Source organism: Contarinia nasturtii, unplaced genomic scaffold (genome assembly GCF_009176525.2).
Source record: "Contarinia nasturtii isolate CC-2019 unplaced genomic scaffold, AAFC_CNas_1.1 Cnas_scaffold_129, whole genome shotgun sequence".
Taxonomy (NCBI): Eukaryota; Metazoa; Arthropoda; class Insecta; order Diptera; family Cecidomyiidae; genus Contarinia; species Contarinia nasturtii.
The window spans coordinates 11,865,150-11,888,857 of record NW_022197486.1 but is presented as its reverse complement, the minus strand read 5'-3'; the positions used below and the strand labels follow the sequence as shown (position 1 = coordinate 11,888,857).

The 23,708-nt window shown below is 33.8% G+C and overlaps 6 protein-coding genes across 8 annotated transcripts; 2 read left to right on the top strand and 4 right to left on the bottom strand.

Moving 5' to 3' along the window:
- On the bottom strand, positions 1-1,596 carry LOC116341332 (guanine nucleotide-binding protein subunit gamma-1). 2 transcript variants are annotated; one of them, XM_031768327.1, is made up of 3 exons: positions 1,332-1,596; positions 1,104-1,208; positions 1-503 (listed from the first exon to the last, which is right to left on the bottom strand). In XM_031768327.1, the coding sequence occupies exons 2-3, from the start codon at positions 1,123-1,125 to the stop codon at positions 271-273; spliced, it is 255 nt and encodes an 84-aa protein (XP_031624187.1). In that variant the 5' UTR covers positions 1,126-1,208; positions 1,332-1,596; the 3' UTR covers positions 1-270. The 2 variants fall into 2 exon arrangements, with proteins under 2 accessions (XP_031624187.1, XP_031624194.1); XM_031768334.1 differs by lacking the exon at positions 1,104-1,208 and having other exon boundaries at positions 1,332-1,594.
- A 507-nt stretch (positions 1,597-2,103) lies between these two features.
- On the top strand, positions 2,104-4,588 carry LOC116341328 (T-complex protein 1 subunit theta). Its single transcript, XM_031768313.1, has 3 exons — positions 2,104-2,278; positions 2,541-3,694; positions 3,775-4,588. Exons 1-3 carry the CDS (start codon positions 2,219-2,221, stop codon positions 4,193-4,195), a joined length of 1,635 nt encoding a protein of 544 aa, XP_031624173.1. The 5' UTR covers positions 2,104-2,218; the 3' UTR covers positions 4,196-4,588.
- A 1,082-nt stretch (positions 4,589-5,670) lies between these two features.
- On the bottom strand, positions 5,671-12,806 carry LOC116339780 (ubiquitin-like modifier-activating enzyme 1). Of its 2 annotated transcripts, none has more exons than XM_031765824.1 (6): positions 12,619-12,806; positions 11,077-11,939; positions 8,435-9,475; positions 8,025-8,276; positions 7,282-7,955; positions 5,671-7,169 (listed from the first exon to the last, which is right to left on the bottom strand). In XM_031765824.1, the coding sequence occupies exons 2-6, from the start codon at positions 11,827-11,829 to the stop codon at positions 6,755-6,757; spliced, it is 3,135 nt and encodes a 1,044-aa protein (XP_031621684.1). In that variant the 5' UTR covers positions 11,830-11,939; positions 12,619-12,806; the 3' UTR covers positions 5,671-6,754. The 2 variants fall into 2 exon arrangements, with proteins under 2 accessions (XP_031621684.1, XP_031621694.1); XM_031765834.1 differs by lacking the exon at positions 12,619-12,806 and adding an exon at positions 12,199-12,536.
- Positions 12,807-13,143: 337 nt separating this feature from the next.
- On the top strand, positions 13,144-13,994 carry LOC116342486 (protein mago nashi). Its single transcript, XM_031770128.1, has 2 exons — positions 13,144-13,579; positions 13,702-13,994. Exons 1-2 carry the CDS (start codon positions 13,313-13,315, stop codon positions 13,882-13,884), a joined length of 450 nt encoding a protein of 149 aa, XP_031625988.1. The 5' UTR covers positions 13,144-13,312; the 3' UTR covers positions 13,885-13,994.
- An 11-nt stretch (positions 13,995-14,005) lies between these two features.
- Positions 14,006-16,982, bottom strand: LOC116342478 (glucose-6-phosphate isomerase). The gene is made up of 6 exons (XM_031770117.1): positions 16,846-16,982; positions 16,479-16,649; positions 15,746-16,328; positions 15,195-15,680; positions 14,840-15,122; positions 14,006-14,714 (listed from the first exon to the last, which is right to left on the bottom strand). Exons 2-6 carry the CDS (start codon positions 16,607-16,609, stop codon positions 14,527-14,529), a joined length of 1,671 nt encoding a protein of 556 aa, XP_031625977.1. The 5' UTR covers positions 16,610-16,649; positions 16,846-16,982; the 3' UTR covers positions 14,006-14,526.
- Positions 16,983-19,407: 2,425 nt separating this feature from the next.
- On the bottom strand, positions 19,408-21,267 carry LOC116346423 (ester hydrolase C11orf54 homolog). Its single transcript, XM_031776466.1, has 7 exons — positions 21,159-21,267; positions 20,945-21,017; positions 20,764-20,869; positions 20,336-20,683; positions 20,108-20,269; positions 19,946-20,045; positions 19,408-19,885 (listed from the first exon to the last, which is right to left on the bottom strand). The coding sequence occupies exons 4-7, from the start codon at positions 20,546-20,548 to the stop codon at positions 19,578-19,580; spliced, it is 783 nt and encodes a 260-aa protein (XP_031632326.1). The 5' UTR covers positions 20,549-20,683; positions 20,764-20,869; positions 20,945-21,017; positions 21,159-21,267; the 3' UTR covers positions 19,408-19,577.
- Between the last annotated feature and the right edge of the window lie 2,441 nt (positions 21,268-23,708).

Sequence of the window (23,708 nt, the reverse complement as noted above, 5' to 3'; positions counted from 1 at the left end):
TTTTTTTTTTTTTGTTTCTTTAAAAAGGATTGTTGCGGATGCTACTCTATGGCTGAGGTTCTGTTACTTTTTGTTTGTTTGTTACATTTATCACGTTAGATTGTGTTTGTGTGTGTATTTGTTTATGTATGATGAGTGTGTGTTGTGTATATGATGAGAAAAATAGATCGCGTTTAAGCTAGATTCCATTTATATGGTATTTTATGTGTAGAGCATGTAGATTTGTGCGTATCGGATGAAAATTGCACTGTTTAATAAATTATGTTTTGTTTAGAGAATTTGACAAGAGCTCTTCTCACGGAATGGATTGACTTTTTGGCTGGAGAAACCAACAAGGAGACAATCTTCTTGCTCATGTTCGGTTACATATTTTATGATATCAGCACAGGCCTGTGACACTGGCATCCGTTGAGTATTTGCTTCACGTCGCAATTGCTCAACCATATTGCGTTGTTGCTGCAAATTATTGGCGATTAGGTCCATTACAGCTGTCTCGGAAAGTCCTACATAGAGAGAAATCGAATACAATTGATCAAAATTATTTCTCATTTATTTTCAAAACAATTGCAACATCGACTAACAGATAAACCATTTTCCGGATTATTTTTTTTTTGTTAATTTTTGCACGCAAAATGAAATGTACAGATCGCTTTTTCTATTTCATTTTTCGTGCTTGAAAATAAAGAAAACAAAAATTGAAAATGACACGATAAACAACAAAGCGGTTAGAAAACATCTGAGTATAAATGTTTAGGAAAATGAGGAATTCAAAATTTAGATTATGAAAATGGGTTTTACGTTTTACACATACAGCACAAACAGATACACAACAGATATCATAATTAACAGTTAATCGAATTCTTATTTTTCTTATTCGATCACATCGAAACTACTTGAATAAATATTTTGATTTGGCTTCTTCGCATATTTTCAATCGCCTTTTACAACAGTACAGCTATTTTGAAAATAAAAATAAAAATGGACACACACACAGAATTAGCACTGTTTATCAAAAGGAAGGAAACCAAATGACGAACGAAATGTAGCCAAAACGAAATGCTAGCACTGAGTTTATGAGAAGACATGTTACTTGCTTTTTGTACCTGAAATATGAGTTGAAAACATAAAATATTGATGATTTTTTGAAATTGCTTATGAGATTATTCAAGTGAATCGTTTCGTTTTTCGGTATTTTTTTTTGCTCGTGTCTGTGTAAAAATGGGAAATGGATAAATCGGTTGTTGTTTTATTTTCCTTTTGTTTTCGACAGAATTTCTTTGTTAATAATTTGTATTTAAATGTATGATTGAATTTTTTTTACGAACACACACCCTTTAAATGTTTGAATGATAAATTTATAAAATTCGCTGGCTATTATAAATGACGATGGATTGAAATCGACTTGCTGCAAAAATTCGTCTGCTGAAATTTTATGTGATAATTGATTGGCTCTTGGATGTATATATCACTGACAGAAATGGAGAAAAAACTTCTACACTTGTGATGTATTTTTCTCTCTTTTTTGCGCTACTGAACTTTATTTACTCCGTTTCACTCTAACTTTTCGTTAGTTTTCATTCTACGAATAATGGCGAATCAATTCGTTCGGGCTTGGCTCATGTCATTTACGTATTATTGCTCATTGTCATTTCAATAATACAAATGGTCACGTTCAATACTTATTTGTGACGTTTTTAATGACTCGAATCAAAAACAGAAAAGATACAACGTTTTTTATTATTTATAGTCCATTCCAAAAAAACAGCTCAAAATAACAAAAAGTCCAAATTAAAAAAAATTGAAAAAAAAAAAAAAAAATATCAATTGATTTAACATTTTCATATCGTTCACTTACTCCTCTAGAATAAAACGAATCCATCGTACAATTTGAATTTATATGATTTTCGCTCTCAATGCGATTGACTAAGTTAACAAATATTTGTGGAAACATACACATACACCAAAATAGTGAGGCGTTAGTCATCCAGTAATGGTGTGTAAATCCAATGAATTGTGAATGTGGTAGTGTAAATACACATTTACTCGAACGTTCGGCACCAATGTTACTCACGTTTTAAATTTTAAGGTTATGTTATACAAATTCACTCAAGTAATTCTCTTCCACTGTAGTGATCACAACACACGGTTCAGAATAATAAAGAACAAGAGACTTTGCTGAATCGAAATTTTTTTCATTGTCGACAATCTGTGAATCAAAATGGCATTATCTGTTCCAAAAGCGCCCGGCGTTGCCCAAATGATGAAAGATGGTGCACGCGTAAGTAAAATAAATTAAATTACCGTGAAAAATGAAACGATTTTGGAAAAATTTAAAGCGCAATTCATATGAAATGAAAATGAGTTGTTTGTATGTGTGTATGAGTGAGATGCAATGTGCGGCTCGCAGTAGGCTCGCTCACGTGAATGTGTCACTGAAATGATGTGAAATTGACGAATTTTTCATGTGAACAATTACGGTGGCAATGCCATTAAAATGCATGTAAATGAGAAATAATTGTAATTCCTTTTGAAATTTTCAGATGTTAAGTGGTTTGGAAGAAGCTGTATACAGTAATTTGACGGCATGTAAAGAATTTGCACAAACGGTGCGCACCGCATACGGACCAAATGGCATGAATAAAATGATAATAAATCATTTGGAAAAGCAATTTGTCACATCGGATGCGGGTACGATAATTCGTGAATTGGAAGTTGAACATCCAGCAGCAAAATTACTTGTTTTGGCCAGTCAACAGCAGGAAGCTGAAATCGGTGATGGTACAAATTTTGTGGTCATTTTTGCCGGTGCATTGTTAGAAGGTGCAGAGGAATTGTTACGTTTGGGCGTTACCACAACCGAAATTGCTGACGGTTATGAAAATGCATTGAACAAAGCAACCGAAGAATTGCAATCGCTTGTCATCGGCAACGTTGATAAAGATGATGAAAAAATCAAAGCTGTTATACGAAGCACCGTTCAATCGAAACAATACGGTCAAGAAGATTTCATCACCGACCTCATTTTTAAAGCCTGCCAATCAGTATGGAGCGGCGGAAACACATTCAACGTTGATAATGTTCGTGTGTGTAAAATTGCCGGCAGCAATTTAATGCGATCAGAAGTTGTAAACGGCATGGTGTTCAAGCGTTTTGTTGAGGGTGACATTTCATCGGCGAAAAATGCAAAAATTGCCATTTATTCATGCCCCGTTGATATTCTACAGACGGAAACAAAAGGTACCGTTTTGATAAAAACAGCCAATGAATTGAAAGATTTTAGTCGCGGCGAAGAAAATTTATTGGAGCAACAAATCAAAGCAATTGCCGATAGTGGTGCTAAAGTTGTCGTTGCTGGCGCAAAATTCGGCGATTTGGCATTGCATTATTGCAATAAATTTGGTTTGATGGCCGTGCGATTGAATTCAAAATTCGATTTGCGACGACTGAGTAAAGCTGTCAATGCAACGGTTTTGCCACGTTTATTACCGCCCACAGCCGAGGAACTTGGCTATTGTGATGCCGTATTGGTTGAAGAATTGGGCGATACTGGTCTTGTTGCATTCCGAAATGATGGCAAAGACGGCCGTATTGCAACCATTGTTGTACGCGGTGCTACCGATAATTTCATGGACGATATCGAACGTGCAATCGACGATGGTGTCAACACTTTCAAAGCACTCACCAAGGATGGAAGGTAAAACGATTGTGGATTATTTCATTTGAATTGTCAATCAATTTTTTTTATTCATAAATAACATTTTATTTCACAAACAGATTTGTGCCAGGTGCTGGCTCCGTTGAAATCCAATTGGCAAAGAAATTGTCCGCCTATGCAGATCTTTTACCAGGCCTAGAACAATATTCAGTGCGTAAATTTGCTGCCGCGCTTGAAACATTCCCGAAAGCGTTGGCTGACAATAGCGGTGTCAACGGATCGGATATCATTAATAAATTGTATTCGGATCATAATATGGGCCACTATACGCATGGTGTTGACATTGAATCGCAAGCACCATCTACCATTGATATCACGAAAAATAAGATTTTCGATTTGTACATCACAAAACATTGGGGCCTTCAGTTTGCCGTTGAAGCGGCCGCCACAGTGTTACGGGTGAACCAGATTATAATGGCCAAGAGAGCCGGCGGACCAAAACCGCGACAACCAGGCGCTCAAGATCAAGACGACGATTAATCTTAAACATACTATTTTCTCTTTACGTTTCTATCATTCTTTTCACAATTGCCGCAATTAAGATGGAATTTTTGTTTTCTATTCTTGAATTTTTTTTTGTTTCCGATCAATAAATGCATTTGTTTCATCCATTAAGTTATCAACAAATCTCTCACCAAGACAACGACGACAACAAAAAGAAAACACACACAAACAACTACTTGTCTTCATAGTCATTTTAATCCATAAGCAACAAACAAACAACGTAATTAAAAAAGATGAGAAATATTCGAATTAGAAACAATTACAAACACACCATCAAGAATTATATTGTTCTATCTAAAACTAACCAAAATTAAAATTAAATTTAACACACGCTTTTTAAAGAATCAAATCAAATGTTTGAAAATTAAATGCATTCATAATTTGTTTTTTCTTTGCTGTCGATTTTTTCTTTTCTCACTCACACCAATCGAATGTTTTTTTTTAAATTCATTTTTTTTTCTCTATCAAATAAAGTGAAATTTAATTTCAATCATTTGCTATGGATTCAATCATCCATGCACGAAACATTTGTATTTTGTTTTCTTCAGTCCTGTTGAAAATTAAAAACAAATTCAAGATCAAATAAAACAAAATAAAAAATGAGATAATTTTTTTTTTAATTATATTAAATTGTTGTTTTTCCTTATTTTTTTTCTTTGATAATAATTCAATTTTATTGGCAGAAAATTATTGAATTTCGCATTGAAAGCAAAAGGGTATTTTATAAAACTGTTCAATTGGCTGAACCAACACCAGAGCGCACTACTGAACTATCAAGCAGAAAAAAAAATCAGAAAAAATGACTCATTCGGAATAACCAATTATCGATACTTAATTTGCTTATTATTAAAAAGTTTCTTATGGCATCGATAACAACAAAATGGATAAATGTTGTTGGAACTTCGTGATAACTAGAAATTGTAAACGAAAGAATTAATTAAGTAAAATTGAAAAATATAAATTTTAAAATATACCTACCTCAATTTTCCCACTTATCAAATGTTTTTTTATTGGAATTTTTTTTAAAAATATATCGAAGAATATCAAGTTTTCCAATTTTTAAACAAAATGAAAAAAAAAATAAAACCATTCAGTATGCTTTAATAGTAATTTTTATTTTCTTAATAAATTCAAATACTACACACAATTTACTCTGGCTTATCCCGTAGCTGCACGCACGTAGATTAAAAAAAAAACGATTTCATTAATTGAAAATATATGATTAATGTTTTTGTATTTAAATCTTAAGCCATTTCATTTAAATCTGCCTTAAGACTTCACTAATAGTAGTTTTTTTCAGAAGCTTGAAAGTGCAAAAAAAGTGATGGTATATTCCATTTGCTTGCAATGAAACCCGATGGGAATAAAATATGGGTAAAAAAGTGTGTAGCTAAAGGACGAAATCAACTGGTTCTTTTGACAAAATGGGGATATAGAAAGTAACACGATTGTAATTTTATCGATTTTGTTTGATTTTATTGAATTTGATTCGAATTTTGGTTTATCAATTTTGTTTAATGTGAATTGTTATGTCTCTCAATTTCGATTGGTTATGAAAATCATGAGAATATGTATCAGCACAAAAAAAAGGAGACAGACATAATTGCAATATCTGGGTTGTTATTATGTGTGTGTTTGTGTGTGCATGGGTTTTGTTTGTGTGATTGAGATAATAACAAATGTATATTGATTTTATCATTATTATAATAATTTTTTTTTAAATTGAATTAATAAGACGAATGCTTATCATTTACAAATTGATTATTATTTCACAATTTACTCTGTTCAACACACGCTCGTATTTGTGTGGATGTGTTTTGGGTGTTGTTGTTAATTTTTTTTAAGTAAAAATCTCCCTTCATAACTCTTGTTCTCTCCTTCTCTCTCCGACTGTCGTATGTATATGTATCTTAACATTGAGATAAAACAAAATTGTATGTTTACAATTAGATTATGCAGAAACGCTACAAAAAAGGAAAGAAATCGCTGTTTGAGACTCTACCACACATATGTTTACACAACCCCCCGATCAACCGCGCTCGCTAACTTTATGTCAATTACGACAAAAAGTAACGGTAGAAAAAGCACATGATGCTTCAGATTGCGTAGCGATTTTCATTCATTTCATTTTAAATCTGATCCCTTATTACTGGTCTTAAGAATATTTTACTCATCGTGCTTACGTCTCTCATCCTCTTACTTAAATACGATATTATTTTTAATTGTTGTTGTTGTTGTTTTCATTTAATTATTGTTTTATTTCTCTTAAAGTGGTTGTTTGTTTTCATTTTTTCATTATGCTACTCTGTTTTTTTTTTGCTTCAATCAACTTATTTTCAATTCACATAATCAATATCGAACTTTCAAAATTGATAATCGTTAGCATTTTCATCTTCCTTTCATTTTCTACTTCATTTTCTTTCTTCCTGTTTATTGTTTTCAATGATCGGTGATTGTTGTTTTTTTCCGTTTTCTTTCTCTCAGTCGTTTGTCGGGCGCTTGTTGTTGATAATGGGAGCGCGTACGCCGTCGATTTTATGGGAGTGTATAACAAACGTAGGGCACCTCAACGTCTTCGCCGTCAATGTCATTGCAGCAAATTTCAAAAACGAGCGCACGAACGTGAGGCTCAAGTTTTCGTTTTGAGACTTTTTTTACAACCTCTGACATCGGCATATTCGATCGCTCGGTTAATTTTGCTTTTGGCATAAAGAATGAATAAAGCATAGAAACACCTTGCGACAACATTGTGATCTCCAATCGATGTTGAGTTTTGAAGTAATCAAGAAATTCGGTTAATGTCATTTCGCCAGCAACTTCAAATCGATCCCAGGCGGTCCATTCGATGTCATAGTACTTTTGTTTGGCTGCTTTGATCGGCTCGGAGAATGTCATCAATGGTAATGCCAAATTGAAGAATGAATTCTTAAAGCGATCAACGGACTTGTAGCTACAAACACGATTTAAAATAAAAAATAAAAACAAAGCAACATTTCAATTTTGATATTAAAACATAAAAAAATACATTTGAAAATGGAAACAATTCAATTCGGTATATTTACCCTTGTGCATGTTTATAGACCTCTAAGCATGCTAAACCAGACACAACAGATGTTGCCGTTGCGATTGCCGGTATAATTTTACCAGCAATCAATTTCGATGTATGACGATCAGCGGTTGGAATACTGTAGTTGGTGGCTCGCAGATTCGAGCATGCCACAATGAAATCCATATGCAAATTGTTGTCGTCATCTTTTTCGAATTCTAGTGGTGTAATTGTGAAATCAATTTTGCCTAGATTCTGTAATTGCGAAATGATCGATTGAACACGTGATTCGTCTAAACCTTCGCCATTGTTATGTTCAGCTTGCATTGCTGCGTCCGTAATAGCGATGTTAACACCAGATTTTGGTGTGAATTCGGGCACTTCAACGGTTCCTAATATATCAATAACCGTTTGACGATCACGCACTTGAGTAATTCCATACGATTGAGCCTTTAAATTGGCGGCCGCATACACGTAATCCAAATGCATTGGATCATTTACATCGAAGGTAAGCGGTTTTGGGCAACGTTTTGGACCCGACCAAAATGGTTGGCCAGTTGCTGTTGTCTGTTCCGGTGGGAAATTGAACAACAATTGACTAATTTGATTCGAATACGATTCTTGCCAATAATTTCGTGCCCATTTCACACAATCGAAGAAATCTTTTGGTCTTTCATCGATTAAAGCAACCTAGAAAATTTTACCATTTACATTGAGTTTCGTTCAACTGTTGTGCAACTGTTATCCAATGTTACTTACTTTAACCGTTTCCAAAATCTCAAGTGGCTGAACTCCTGGCAATTTTAAAATACGATCGACAAATGTTGGATCGGAAATGTATTGTGATGCATTTTCAGCATTTTTATTAAATGCACCTTCAAATGCGTCGCGAGCCCATTGCAATGTGTGTTCAATTGCATTTGGGAAGTTTTTCAATGTACAAATCGGAATGCTTTTTTCTGGTGGATCTTGGGTGGCACTATACGATTCGGTGACAAATGGAACGACAACCTAAAAGCAAAAAGCAAAAAACAAAAAAATTATATCCAATTTGATTGGCTTGAATTCCAAACGTTTCCTATCACGGATGACATAAAAACTATCATGCCCGCATACATTTCTCCATTAAATCAATTTGAATTGTCAAATCAAATATAACTGTCTCTCACCTGAACATTTCCCATTGTGCCCAAAGTGCCAGAATCGATGAGCATTCGACGATAGAATACGCAACGTCGATCCATATAAATACGAGCATCCATGTTATCCAATGCGTTGGCAACGCCATCCAATTTTTCGAAAAATTCATCATTGTAAACGTTTTCGGTCTCTTGACCAACTCGATTCTCATGTGCTGTAACATTGATGTCCTTGTTCATTGCACGAATTGCTTTGGCGGCAGTTTGTGCTTTCGATTGTTGTACATTTTGAGGCCGGAACAAGAATTGACGATTGAGATTTGATTTTTCAATGAGGTCCATGTCGGTGATAATGATTTCACCTTTGCTGCCACCACCAATGCCGGCCATTGCGAAATTTTTCAAGTGCTCACAACCGATGGCGCCGGCACCAACAATGAAATATCGCATATTGCCGAGATTCTCTTGAAATTGTTTGCCAAAAACGGCAATTTGTTTATCGTATCGTGAACCAATTGGCTTGCAATCGTCTTCAGTTAAATCATTTTCCGGCAAACATTCGATGGCATCAAAGTACAAATATTGTTGAATCGGTGTAAATTTACCCGAACATGCTTTAAGCACCTCTTGAGCCATCGTACCACCGATGACCGCATTTACTGGACACAATTCACCAGCGCAAATCTTTGCAAATGTCGACAATAATTTTTCATCGACAGTTATATCGGCATTACGTATGGTGGCCAAATTTAAAAATGTTTTAGCATCTTTTTCCGACCATGGGGCAGGTAAACGGCCATTTTGCACCACAAATTCATCCAATGCTTCAAATGCCAAATGCAATTGATCGGGCGTTTCGAATTTTGAAAAATCGGTTATGACATATGAAGGATTCTTTTTCGCTTCGGCCAACGATTTGAACGATAATTGTTTCGGCATTTTCACCTGTGTAACAATTCCACCACGAATATAGGTGCCAAAATTTGCTGTATCGCCAATGCTGAACGTGTATGGACCAAGTACTTTTATTTTAATCGGAGCATGGCCATTCAACTCTGTCATTCCTTCAACCTAGTTGGACGAAACGAATAAAAAAAAGAAATAAATAGAATTGAGTCTGCGTCATCATCATCCATTGTTTGCATGAATTTATTATTAGACAGAAGAGAATGAAACAAGAAAATCAATTGTTTATTACTCTACCACACGAAACCATCGTTCCGTTGTATGTTCAACCATCCAATTTTTTGTTTAGCATATTAATGAATTTTCGAGAAGAAAATAAAACATACAGAAGAATCGATGATAAAAAAAAAAAAAAAATCACACTGAATCTATTAAAACCGAAAGGGAAACCTAACAAACGCATATTAGCACATATGACAAGAAAAATTGCATTATACAGATATTTGCAATGTCATCAAACCAAAATTGTCTTGTTGCACAAATAAAGTTTTGTATGCCATAATAATATGTACGCTTGAATGGTTGAAGTGAATGTGTGAATAACAAAAAAATTGTTTTTCATTCGTTAAAAAAATTGTTATTTTTGGTCTTGTTGTTGTTGTTGTTGAATTGAATAGTTGTTTTGGATGGAGCACTATGGTGTTGAGAAGTGTGAGCGTGAGCGTGTGTGCATTCGCATGTCTAAATTTGGAACGAGTGTCGCAAATCGTGCATATTGTGTTTTCTTTTTATTCTCCCGTTTTGTTGTTTGTGTAGTGTGTATTTGTTTGGTATGTTCTGTGTCATTGCTATCATGAATAGATAGAAAAGAATGATGACGGCGATTTTGACGAAGTGTATAGCAAAAAAAATGGAGAAGAAAAATAACAAAACACTCAATCGCCGTAATGAAAAGATATCCAATGTAAAGTATATGATTTGCGACTGATATAAATTCGGATTTTCAAAGCGCGAGATTAATATCAAACAGCATTAAACAGACACACAGAGAGAGGAATGAGAGTGATGACAAGCTCATCGAGTAACGAGAAAGAAAAATTAAAAGAAACGAAAAAGCAAATACGGAGAACGCGCGCTAGCGGCGGGCAAAAAAAACACACAAAAAACGACAAAATGGCACACACAAAGTAAAGCAATGCGTATTTCAAATGCTCTATAAACTATAGCATTGTAGCTGTGTATGTGACAGAGAAAGAGTGCGAGAGAGATCACTGTGATTCGTTTAACTCTCCTCTCGATTTGAGAATTATTAATTGTTGTTGTTGGTTTTGTCCTGTCCGAACAGGAATGAAATGGCGCAAACATACAGAGCACACAAACTCTCTCTCTTGCTACCGTGACTCATCGCTATATGAGTATGAAATATAAATGTGTGCTTGATGAATTTCGGATTCTTATCGAAATTGATGACCGCATGAATATTGATGAGAAAATTCAAACACTGAAAATCCATTCATTTAGATTTCAGTGAAAATTATTCGAAACAAATAAAGTAAATATTAAAATAATATTATTAAATAATCTCCTTTCATCTCTCTTCTTGCTCACATTTTCGAATATGTTGTTTGTTTTTCATGTATATTTTGATTTTAATTGTTGATTTTCATTCTGTCTTCGTGTTTGTTTTTTTTTGTAATTGCTTATCCATTGCAATGGCTACTTATGCAATCTATATGAACAAAAAATGTGTAAAATTTTGTACTTACCTCAGAGAATGTAACATATTGGCCATCTTCAAGTCCGTGTCGGGTCTCATCCAAGCATGTCACAATACCGTCTGTATCCTTGGTGATGCTGGCCACCATATTTGATACGGGTTGTGCACCATTGTCATCATAAATGGTGAAACTCTCACCAAAATCGCAGAATATTTGTGCAAATAATCCGCGCGTTTGACCGATAATCAAAGCAATATTATTATCATGTGTAATTGCTGCGATGCGATCCTGTTCAGCGTTTGCAGTTTCAGTGAGCACAACAACGCGGAATTGTTTGATAAATGGCTCAGTGAGTTCGCCTGTATGTACCCGTACCGGTACATAATTATTCAATTCGGCCAATTGTTTAACCGACACTTCGGCACGATTTTTTCCTTCATCTGCTTCGCTCAAATAATATTGCGATGATAAATCGCTCACCGTACATGCGACTGTATCATGAAGTGTGACGGATTTTACACCGCCGAGTATAATATTTTTGGCAATTTCAACGCCTAAGCCACCTAATCCCGAGATTAGAATGTCTGAATTGGCCATGCGACGCATTGCATCGTGACCGAGCACGTATAATTGGCGCGAGTAGAGTCCTTCATCGATTTCACCGGGTGTTTCACGCGAAGTCGATCCGTTGTTCGCCATTGTTGCTGGTGTTGCGTTGCTGGAAGCGTTATTAGTTTGCAACTTCCGTTTTTTGGCGGCAGGTGGATCAACAGAACTCTCAATGACTTCAGCACTAGACATCGGACATAAAAACCTGTCGCTGAAAGATTCGCTGCTGCTCTCTCACGTGTGAAATGATGTTTTACCCTTTTATATGCTGTACTCTCTGTCTGATTAGGTCTCAATTGGGTCTAAATTGAAATTAAAAATGGGAAAAGAGCCTGTTTCACCACGAGTTTTCTTTTTTTAAACCAACAAAATAATAGCAGTTCACACAAATTTTCTCTGTTTCTGCCGTTTATCTGAAGATTATTTGGATTTTTTATTGTGTGTATGCAAAAGCTTCGACGACGATGACGACGTTTTGGCTCCCGACTGTTGTTGCTTCAATCTCTCAGAACAAAGAAAATGAAACACACACTCGATGTCGTTTCAGATTGTATGTCTTACGTGCTTTTTTTATCGTTTCAAATCCTCTGTATATCGTCGATACGTTTCGATGACAAACGGTAAATGAATCAACATAAAAAAAATCAACACAATTTTTTCAATCTTCTTTTTTTAACTGTTCGACACTTTTTACAAAACACAATAAATCAAATTGATTTCGTTCTCTGTATTTTTATATATTTTTTTTCAAAAATTTCTATCTCTCTTTCGCTGTATATTGTTTGTTTCAATAAATAGTGTGTCAGTAAAAGAAGGAACTACACGAAAAAAAATCGACACACTCGATCGAAAGGGAACAACTTTTACTTGTTTCTATATGTACAAAAACTTTTACGTTTTCGTCAAAACGAAAAATTATGAGAACGAAATGAACGAAAAAAAATAAGTAAGTAAAATTGATGGAAAAAGCAAAGTATATACCAGCACTAGCGAACTAGACAATACGAAAAATAAATTTGATTGATGTATGAAATTCGATGGATAATTGTACAATAATAATTTTTTATGTCTTGCTGCCGCAAACCAATTCTTCCTTCTTTTTTCTCTATCTATTTTACTTTCTGTCGTTCGGCTCAGAGAAAATGGAAGCGAATACAAAGCAACAAAGTAGCGAGAACAATGAATGACTTTAATGACAGTGCGTTTTTGCATTTATGCGTCGTCCATTGATACACATATCAATACCACAGAAAAATGACACCAGAGTGCGTTACACTTACCCATACATTCCATTCATTTTTTGCTTTCAACTTAATTTTAATTTCGAATGAATTTTTTTTTATTTAAAAAAAAATGCAAAAAATATAATTTAAAGAAAATTCTTTTGAAAATAGAAATTCAACTGTTTCGAACATCAATTTAATTTCGACTGTGCATATGTGTAGAGAAAACGTTTTATGTGAAATGTTCAATGGCGCTGTTAGTTGCTGTGTTCTCCACTTTATGTTTTTCGCCTCACTTCATTCGATTCGGCATCGTTGTCAAAACTGTCTGTGTATTGCATACAACATACAAAAAATAAAATACAGCAAAAAATTGAAGCGGTTCACAAGGGTCGCTAAGATTTTTTTTTTGTGTGTTTGAAAGTAGTGAACGAGAAATCGACTGAAGAAAAATGGCAAAAGTAACAGAGGACTTCTATTTGCGTTATTACGTTGGACACAGAGGTAAATTCGGTCATGAATTTTTGGAATTTGAATTCCGACCGGACGGTAAACTACGATATGCAAACAACTCCAACTACAAAAATGATACAATGATTCGAAAAGAAGCGTACGTTCATCATACGGTTATGGAAGAGCTGAAACGAATTATTGTTGACTCGGAAATTATGCAAGAAGATGATTCATTGTGGCCACCTCCAGATCGTGTTGGTCGTCAAGTAAGTTATTGCCAAACAAACAACATTTATCCAATGGCAATTTCCCGAATGAGGTTATGTAGCCATTTCAATTTCCATTGCTGATTACGGAATGTTTTGTTTTTTTAATTTTGTCAAAACAGGAGTTGGAAATTGTGATTGGTGACGAGCACATTTCATTCACCACATCGAAAACCGGTTCGCTAGTCGATGTCAATCAATCCAAAGATCCAGAAGGTCTTCGTGGTTTCTACTACTTGGTCCAGGATTTAAAGTGCTTGGTATTCTCTTTGATCGGACTCCATTTCAAAATCAAGCCAATATAAATGGAAGCAGCATTTTCAATACATACCGTATCACTTTAATTTATAGCTAATCTTCTTATTCTTCATTTGATTTTTTGGTAAATAAAAACACAGCACACAAGAAGAGTACATTTTTTTTGGATTTTCTTTCATTCGGCTACATATTTAGAACATAAACTTTATTATCCTTTTCGTCAACACAAAGACAAATACATAAATCCTTCAAAATTGATCAAAATAAACATACAGTGCGTTGTCATACTACAACTACCTTTGACATGATAGTTACAAGCTTTGGATTATTATTATTTTTTTCCTTTCTTGAACTGAACAATATTCAAATGATTATAATTTTCTCTCTAAGGTTTTGTTCTTCATAAAAAGGTTTGTTGGTTTTTCGTGTTTTTTTTTCTTGTTATACAAATTTAATTGATAATAAGTGATACTGTGAGTAGTAAATGAGTGATGAGAAGAAATGTCCTTGTCAAGTATTTTTTTTATATTCCATCGGTACAACAATTCAACACTAACAATACAAATTTTCTGTAGTTTAAATTTTTTTTTTGTTTGTGTTAATTACGTTTCTTTTTTAAAATAATGGTGTGATTGCTTCACGTTGTCTCATTAATTCTATGTTCTTTCCTTATGGCATTTGGTAATTGTTTACCAATTAGCTTTGAAAAAGTTGATCAAACCATTTGTTGAGGAATCGTGTGATGTGACCTTGTCAGCGGTAGCCAATTCTGGTTCGATGGCTTTGGCCAATTGTTTGCCGAGCTCAACACCCCATTGATCGAATGAGTTTATGTCCCAAACAATACCTTGAACGAAGATTTTGTGCTCATACAATGCTAAAAACAATAAAACATTATTCGATCTCTCCTTTCTAATAACAAAAGTGGTTCATCAATGAATCAATTATTCAAATTGAACCAAATTAAATTAAATTATAACAACAAAAATATTCATATATTACCAATCAAAGATCCCAAAATGAATGGCGTCAATTTCTTAACAACAATTGAATTTGTTGGACGATTTCCAGTGAACACTTTGTGTGGTAACAATGCGGCCAATTTTTCCATACTCAAACCGGATTGTTCCAATTCGGCTTTGGCTTGAGCTTCACTTTTGCCGGCCATCAGGGCTTCAGTTTGTGCCAAGAAATTTGCCAACAGAATTTTGTGATGAGCACCACCAGCAATTGGATTTTGTGTTACGGCCGGTGCAATGAAGTCGCATGGAATCAAACGGGTTCCCTTTGGATGAAAAGAAAGATAAAAAGAAATCAAAATCGATGTAAAAAAGCATGAAAAAAAAGATAGATTTACTTGATGAATCAATTGATAGAATGCATGTTGTCCATTCGTGCCTGGTTCGCCCCAAACAATTGGACCAGTATTGTAGTCGACACGTTGGCCAGCCTTGGTAACACCTTTGCCATTGCTTTCCATGTCGCCTTGTTGGAAATAGGCGGCAAAACGATGCAAATATTGATCGTATGGCAAAAGTGCATGCGTTTCAGCACCATAGAAATTCGAGTACCAAATGCCAAGCAAAGCCAAAATAACTGGTGCATTTTGTTCAAGTGGTGCGTTCACAAAGTGTTGATCCATGAAATAGGCACCTTCCAAGAGTTTTTCAAAATTATCAAAACCAATGGCTAATGAGATCGATAGGCCGATAGCCGACCACAATGAATAACGTCCACCAACCCAATCCCAGAAACCGAACATATTTTTCGAATCGATGCCAAATGCTTCGACCTTTTCTTTGTTTGTCGACAATGCAACAAAGTGCTTGGCAACAGCGCTTGCCTGTTAAATATGCAAAAAAAATAAAAAAAATATTTTAAAACATTTCGAACATTATCTTGGCTTACATCTTTAGCATGTTCCAAAAGCCAAGTTTTGGCCGATGTGGCATTTGTAATTGTTTCCTGAGTTGTGAATGTCTTTGATGCGATGATAAAGAGTGTGGTCTCTGGATTGACTTTGCGCAATGTTTCAGCCATATGGGTTCCATCAATGTTCGACACAAAGTGCAATACCAATCCCTTTGAATATGGTTTCAATGCTTCGGTCACCATAAGTGGACCCAAATCCGAGCCACCAATACCAATGTTAACAACATCGGTGATTTTTTTGCCCGTATAACCTTTCCATTTGCCAGACAAAATCTCGTCAGTAAATTCTTTCATGTGTTGAAGTACAGCACGAACGTCAGGCATAACATCTTTGCCACCCACCAAAATTGGATTGCTTGAACGATTTCTTAATGCGGTATGCAAAACGGCACGATCTTCGGTGATGTTAATATGTTGACCGGAAAATTCAGCGGCACGAGCCTCTGTAATTTTTCGTGCTTTGACCAAATCAAAAAGAAGGCCCAACACTTCGGAATTGATGCGATTCTTTGAATAATCAAGCAAAATATCGCCATCAGCTGGTGTTGAAACCTTCAAGCTGTTATTTAAAAAAATGAAATCAACCACAAAATAAACACATTCACCGTCAGTTTTCAATTTCATAAGTGATTGCTTCAAGTACATCAGCCATTTCATCATGCGCCTACACGATAGATTTGCGTCAATGACCTTTCAGAAAAAATCTCACCTGAATTTTTCAAAGCGAGCTGGATCGCTGTCAAACATTGCCTTAATATTTAAATTGTTGCCGTTTGCATTGAACCATTCTTGCAATTTTTGATATGCTGGCTCTTTCGTCAATGGAGGTAATGCTGCCATTTTATCAATTTTTCGTCACAATGAAACCTTTTGGATCTGCCTGTTTTCATGTTTTCCCAAAATAAACGTGAAAAAAAAGTGATGAGAATAAAACGCAGAATTTTAAATTATTGCACAACAATAACACATTTATTTTGCCACTTCTATCTCACTATGATGATCATTTATCAACGATTATACAATGATTTTTTTTAAATCGTCGACATGACGAAATTCCATTTCAGCTGATACTTTACCTGGAATTGATTTTGAACACTGAATCGGCGCGTTTGCCACTTATGACACTCGATTTTGTTCTGGCAACGTCGTTTATGACTGCCAAACCGTATAGTAAAAATTTTGCGGCCTTTCAATGTCAAATGAAAAACATATCAATACCTAACCATACACATTCACTTTTTTTCATTTTTGTATGACAATGTGTATGTGTTTGCGTGTATTTGTTTATGTATCGTGCGCACTCCATTTTCCATCACAGTATGTGTTGTTTATGAATAGTTATCCAACACAACGATTCAGTGATAGCGTGCACACATTGCACACGTACGCACTTTCACATCGCAATCTGTACGATTATTCGTTTGAGAATTATAGTAAATTCATATATATAAGCACTTGTATCTCGATTTTCAATAATGGAACTCGCTTTGCGGTCATGCTTTGATTGAAACTTGTTGTTTTCTTTTTCTATTCTGTTTGTGGCCAGTTGCGTTTGTAAAAATAAGCATATCGCATATGAGAAATGTAAGTTTTGTATATTGCCCAAAGCATATTGAATGATTAGCATTGAATTCATATGTTGAGATCAAGATTCCTTTCTAATTTAATTTTTAGCACAAAATAAATGCACCGAATCGATGTCATTTTTTATTCAAGTTTAATCACTATATAGTGTTATAACGATTTATGGATCGTTTTTTTCTTTCAAATTATTCAACTGTTACATCATTTTAAAGCAAAAGTCACAACGAATTTTGCTTACTTTTCATTCTACACCGTTTGTTATTCAATCGCATTTAAATGCTTATCAATAAATAAATTGAACTTTCACATTAAAAGTTCAAATAGTAAAATCAATTGTCAAAAACTGCGCGATCGCATATTCAAATAGAAATATGGGTGAACGCTTTTTATCAACTGTTCGCACCACAAAGCCAACAACTTTGAAATTTATTCCAATAATTAAACATTGTGACAATTCAACAAAAACCGACTATTTAATTGATAAGAGACATATGATTGCGACCATGTGTTTACAGTTACTTTTATGTAATAACATGCATTTCCTTATTTGTGAACGTTTAACGTCAAACAGGATTCAATTTTATTTAAAAAAATTCTTTTCATTATTTCCAAGAGAAGTTTCTAATGGGACAATTTCTTTATAGGAAACTATCTAAGAAAATAACCTTATGCATTCGATAAATGATTTTCATTGAGAATATTTTTATCAATTTGTTATTCTTTTTTTTTTAAGATGAACATTTTTTTACGTGTAATATAATATAAAATTGTGAAATCGATATAAAGATCATATTATTTGTTCATAACACTTGTCTACAGTGACTTTATTGTGACCTAGATCACTTTTGGGGAAAATATATAATTCTAATTGAACAGCTGGTATAGTTGGAATTTTCTGTGGTTGTGTGATCTAGACAAATCATATTGTTCTTAAACCAAGTTAGAATAATAATACACCGCGAAAAATTGTCTGTGAAATCTAATAATTGGTGTTGGCAGGGTAAAGGTATGGATCATTGATCAGAAACCTCATCACCATTAAAATCTTGTATGGCACATAGAGTGTCGTTAATGTTTGTTTCAAATAGTAGATAATTTATTGTAATTTCAACATATGAATTTGAATAATGCTAGAGAAATAACGCCGCAAAATTTTTGGTTTTATATCGTTGATTATTTTTTTTTACATACAAAGCTATCCTATTATATTTTAGTGTTTAATATTTTGTTTATTCTTCAAAATTTCAAGTAATTTACAATTAGGTACCCTTAGTTAGGGCCTCTCTCCAATACCGTCATTTTACATTTGCTCCTGTCATATGATGTATGTTTGTCCATACAAATCCCATTCTAAATATGATGAATAAAAAAAATCCATTAAAATGTATGGAATCTATAAAAATACCCGAATGGTTCATTTGCGGACTTAAACGGAGATGTTGCGGAGCTGTGTGGAGATAGATATGAACAGTATGCAAGAGGCGTGAACAGTATACAACAGACGAGTGTAAATCTTTATTTGTGTGCGCGCAATGGTTACTATGCTTACGCATGTTCTTCAATACTGTTCATGTCTATCTCCACACAGCTCCGCAACATCTCCGCTTAAGTCCGCAAATGAACCATTCGGGTATGCCATAAAATAATAAAATTGACACTTTTTTGGTTTTTAACAAATATGTGTAACCACATCGCTCAAGCTTATCTCGGAATGAGCTGATACTTCAATATGTGTTACACCCATTCTCTCTTCTTTCAGACGAACGGGTTTTCTCAAAAATATATAGAAAAAAATCTTTAGAAACTTTCCAGCCCTGGATTTTTCATTTCATACGCATATGCGCGAATATACATGCCGGCAGACAATCATAGTGAAGTGTAAAATTGCTGCGTTGCCCAGCTGTCATTATTGTCATGTCGTGTCCTCCGTACATAACGGCACATTCAACAAAATAAAATAATGCAAACAAAACCAATTGCCTTCACCGATAAAATATACAAATGAATAAAAAAATATATATATAAAGTCATATAAGACGTTTTTTCTTCAGCTGTTTGATTTCACTGAATTTCTTATCTTTATTTCAATATATTTAGTATGCATTTATATCAAGAAGAATTGATTTATATGTTACTTTATTAAAAAATTAAAAATTGAACACATCAACATCCAATTTTCCTTTTTTAAATCTAACAATATTTTTAATTCTTCAGTTGAAAAAATTTAATCTGTTGAGCGATCAATGAGTACTGCCCGTTGAGCAACATTGAAATATGCTTCATATTCAATAGTATTGGCACTCGTATCATATTCATAGTTACCGCCCCATTTGCCATTTGAAAAGCTATGAAAATGTTCCATTTGCATGTTTAAACCCATATCGTCAGTTATGAATGTCCCAACCGAAGTGAATGGAGCAGGCATATCGAAGAATTTCTTCCATGAATTATCTTTTACAGATTTTTTTAGAGAAATGTTTCTTAAATGATGCTTTGTTGTGCCATTTTTCACAATGAATACTCCTCCAATACCTAACATTAGATGGAGTCATTAAGAATGACAATTGACGTGATCAAATGTATTTCAATTACCGACAACTTTCCATCCAAATGCGTCAGAAACAGCATTACGGCAGGCTGTTACGAAGCTTGCTTCACTTCCGACACGTTTTTTTGCTTTTATATGAACGACCTGCGAAACAATAAAAAAAATCGCCGTCAAATTGATAAGACATAGAAAATATAAAGACGAACCTTTCCAGCTTTGCCCTCGGTCACAAACATATTGCCCAAAAATGCCATTCGTGTTTCGTTTGGTGAAACTTTTTCAGTTTTGACATCAGACCCGTCAAAATGGGTATATCGACATTCATTTACAAGCGTTTTGTTTTCGTTTACTTTTAAATTGTAAACTCCCCGCGGAACAGAATATAAGAATTAATTCGAAATTAATTTTAGAAATAATATTTGTTGGTGCTGTACATCACAGAATTTTATTTTGTCCAAAAATGGACCTTCGCCGGCACCAATTACAGCAAAACTTTTAGCATTTGGTAATACATTTTCTCCAATGTCGACTAGGTCGTATATTCTTTTCAATGTTGGCTTTGGCAGCAAATATTTCATGCTACCGACTTCAACGTGAGCAGTTGATCCACTCAAGCCTTTTGTTGCCAAATTAAATGGTGCTGCCATTAAGTCCGGACAATCGACCACTTTGACTGATACTTGTGCATAGTTTTGTTTCAATTTGGTTTTTAATTTTACGCAAGCAAAATTGTACAGATTTTTAAAACATATGTGGGTTTTAATGGTGGTGTATATCTGTCCCTTTTTTCAGTTTTAAATTGAATATGATAAATTGATTTTGGCGGTGTTATATTATTGTCGAAATGAAACCAATGTCTTACCCTCGGCCAAATGACTTAAATCGGGTGTATAAAGTTCGAACTCTTCAAACAGCATAGGATATTTTTTTATTTTAAGCGTAGGGAATGGATCACCGTTTACATTTAGCTATATAAAAAGGAATTTAAAATCTTGTTTTTATATTTCAAAACTTTTAAAACGAAAAATTATAAAATAAATAACCATTGACGTTGTAAGTGTAATGCCAATTAGCATTAGAATCTCTAGTTGATACGCAGGTCGTGACATCTTTCATCTTTGAGAAGATTTTCGATTATTATCTTGATTTATTTTTAAAAAATGTTGATTGTTCTATATCGTTTGTCAAGGTATTTTCTATACCCCTTCTCATACTTTTTTTTAATTAAAATTATTTTAAATTCACAAATTATCTTACCAAAATGTTCAATGCTTTTTTAAAGTAAAAGTTTATAACTCAGCAAGAGATGAATGATCCCTTGTATTTATACTTAATTCAAGGCAAAATGAATATAATTTTCATAGCAAAGCGAGCTAGAGACAACTATGAAAATATGTGAAAGCGGCTGTTTCCACGTATAAAACAAATACTCTTTATATTGAATTTGATATAACGAACATTCCATATTATGAACCTGTGAGATATAGTATTCAATGCAGAATGTATTAAAGTAATGAAGAAAACATAAGCCAACAGTAACGCCTTATATCAACGCAGGCACCTTATAAGATATATCCACTACATCTAGGAGGTTGGAATTGCAATGCCATGGCGAAGAGTTAATTGCTATAAATATGATCATTCGACCAAATAATATGAAATAGAATGAGAATACGAAGAGAAAATAGGAAAAATAGTATAGGCGTCTCCACTGTAAAACTTGGTGTTTATTTTACAATAGACGTTTGAATGCTCAAATTTACAAAACACTCGATATTCGATTGTAATTTTGGTTTGTGTTTTAAACAGTTAAAAAAATTCTATTAAATTACCCGTATAAATTTACAAATCTTTTGATAATTTGTTTTTCGACCAATAGATTTCCACCAACAAAAGACGCTGTTTTTTGTGTGCACGTAAATTAGAAATTGGATTCATGAGATAAGGCTATTCAACCTTTTTCTGTTCAATACTAAATTTTTTGTTCTTTTTTTCCGTCGAAATAACTAATTTAATAGCACTTATTAAATTCGCAAAAATTTGCAAAAAAAGGGTTTAAATGTTTTAATGTACAAATTTATGTATGGGCTTCCAAGCCAAAGATAACCTTGGACCAGCCGGTGTATATTTGTATGAGATTGGAGACTTTTTTTTGCGAATCTCGCTAATGAGCGCCATCTGATTTTAGTGTGAATTAGATGCAAAAACTGAATTTAATTCTGTAGCATTGAAATGAAAAAGTGAAAAAACAACAACAATAGCACGGCCACACAGAGCTGTACATCTATGCGTGCTGATGCATACATACACATATACGCTTTCTTCATTCTTTCATTCCATTGCTATACGTATCTTACTGGTCAACAGATCTATGTAGCCATGTTACTGTTGTTGTTTTTTTTCTCTTTTTCGATTCAATTCATTGTAACTAAATTGAGTTCAACTATGGAATACAAGATGGCACAGATGAGGGGAATTCGCATTTTGTCTCTTCATAGGCTTAGCCGGTTGCCTTGGACTTCATGATAAATGTTGGCTGAACCAAGAGCATCGCTTATTCCCCAAGAAATTCAAAGCTTGTATATGAATTGTAAATGATAATTTTTCCTTACCAAATATAACAAATTTAAAGATTGAAAACCTTCCTTTTCAGAGATCTGAAACACAATGATATAGAAAAAGCAATAAAAAAATGTTCAGTTTTCTTTTTTAATGATTTATTTTTCTATTTTTTTCTTTATAATAAAGGTATGAAACGATCGAGTGCAAACTTTTACAATACATTTTCTTTTGAATGTTTGTTCGTATACTTCCATTTCTTTAAATGTTATTCAAAATATTTAAATGACAAATCTAATCATAAAATTTTTAATGTTTCTTTATTCTTTTTTTTCATCCTCTGTAAATTAATTCGAAACAGTTGAAATTCTAGAATTGTCTGGTGGCTACTTAAAATGAAACTTGACATAAATTCGAATTCGATTTGAGAAAAAAAAAGTGATTGAAAATATACGTTGTGTATAGTATTCGTCAAACTGAAAATTGGGCAGATATCCGGTAAAACAGTCAAACTACAACTACAAGATTCTCACTACATTGTCTAAGAACGATGGATGTGGAAAAATCAACATAAATTTTAGTGTGATAAATACAGTACATGCAATTATTGAACATGACATCGAGCTGACTTAACTTATCAAAATATTGCAACTCCTTGAAATTTCGTTTTTTTTATTATCTTGCACAGACCTAAGTAAGAGTGTATTTCATTTTCTTTTCTATTTGTGTACATTGTATATGTGAATGAAATGTATCAGAACTGACTATGTTTCTTCTTCTATTTGTATCAAGGCTAAATGTGCTAAACACACTCAAGTGCATTCGAATGTTCTGATTCCGTGCAATCTGCATTCGATGTGTGTTTGAATCAAATATAGCTCTATTACTTTTTTTGTGTGTGAATATTTTGCGATCGAAATCAGTGTGAGTGTGTGTGTATATATAGCGCTCAAATAAACAGGACGAAGAATGTTGAATGAATCAGTCATTGAATTTGTGTTTTTTTTTTGCAAATTCTATATACCTATTGAGTAAATGAGTATATGCTTTTAATTTTGGTTTTGGTATCTCACTAAACATCTATTATTTTCGTTTTCTATTGGTAAAATGAATTATCAAAATATTTCATTCAAGTTTGCTTACAGTGGTTTAATTTTATTTTGCAAAACTACAACCACTTTTTCATTTTAAAATATTTTCTCATACAATAAAAGTTGGCTGTGTGTCGAATTTGGGTTTAAATTTTTT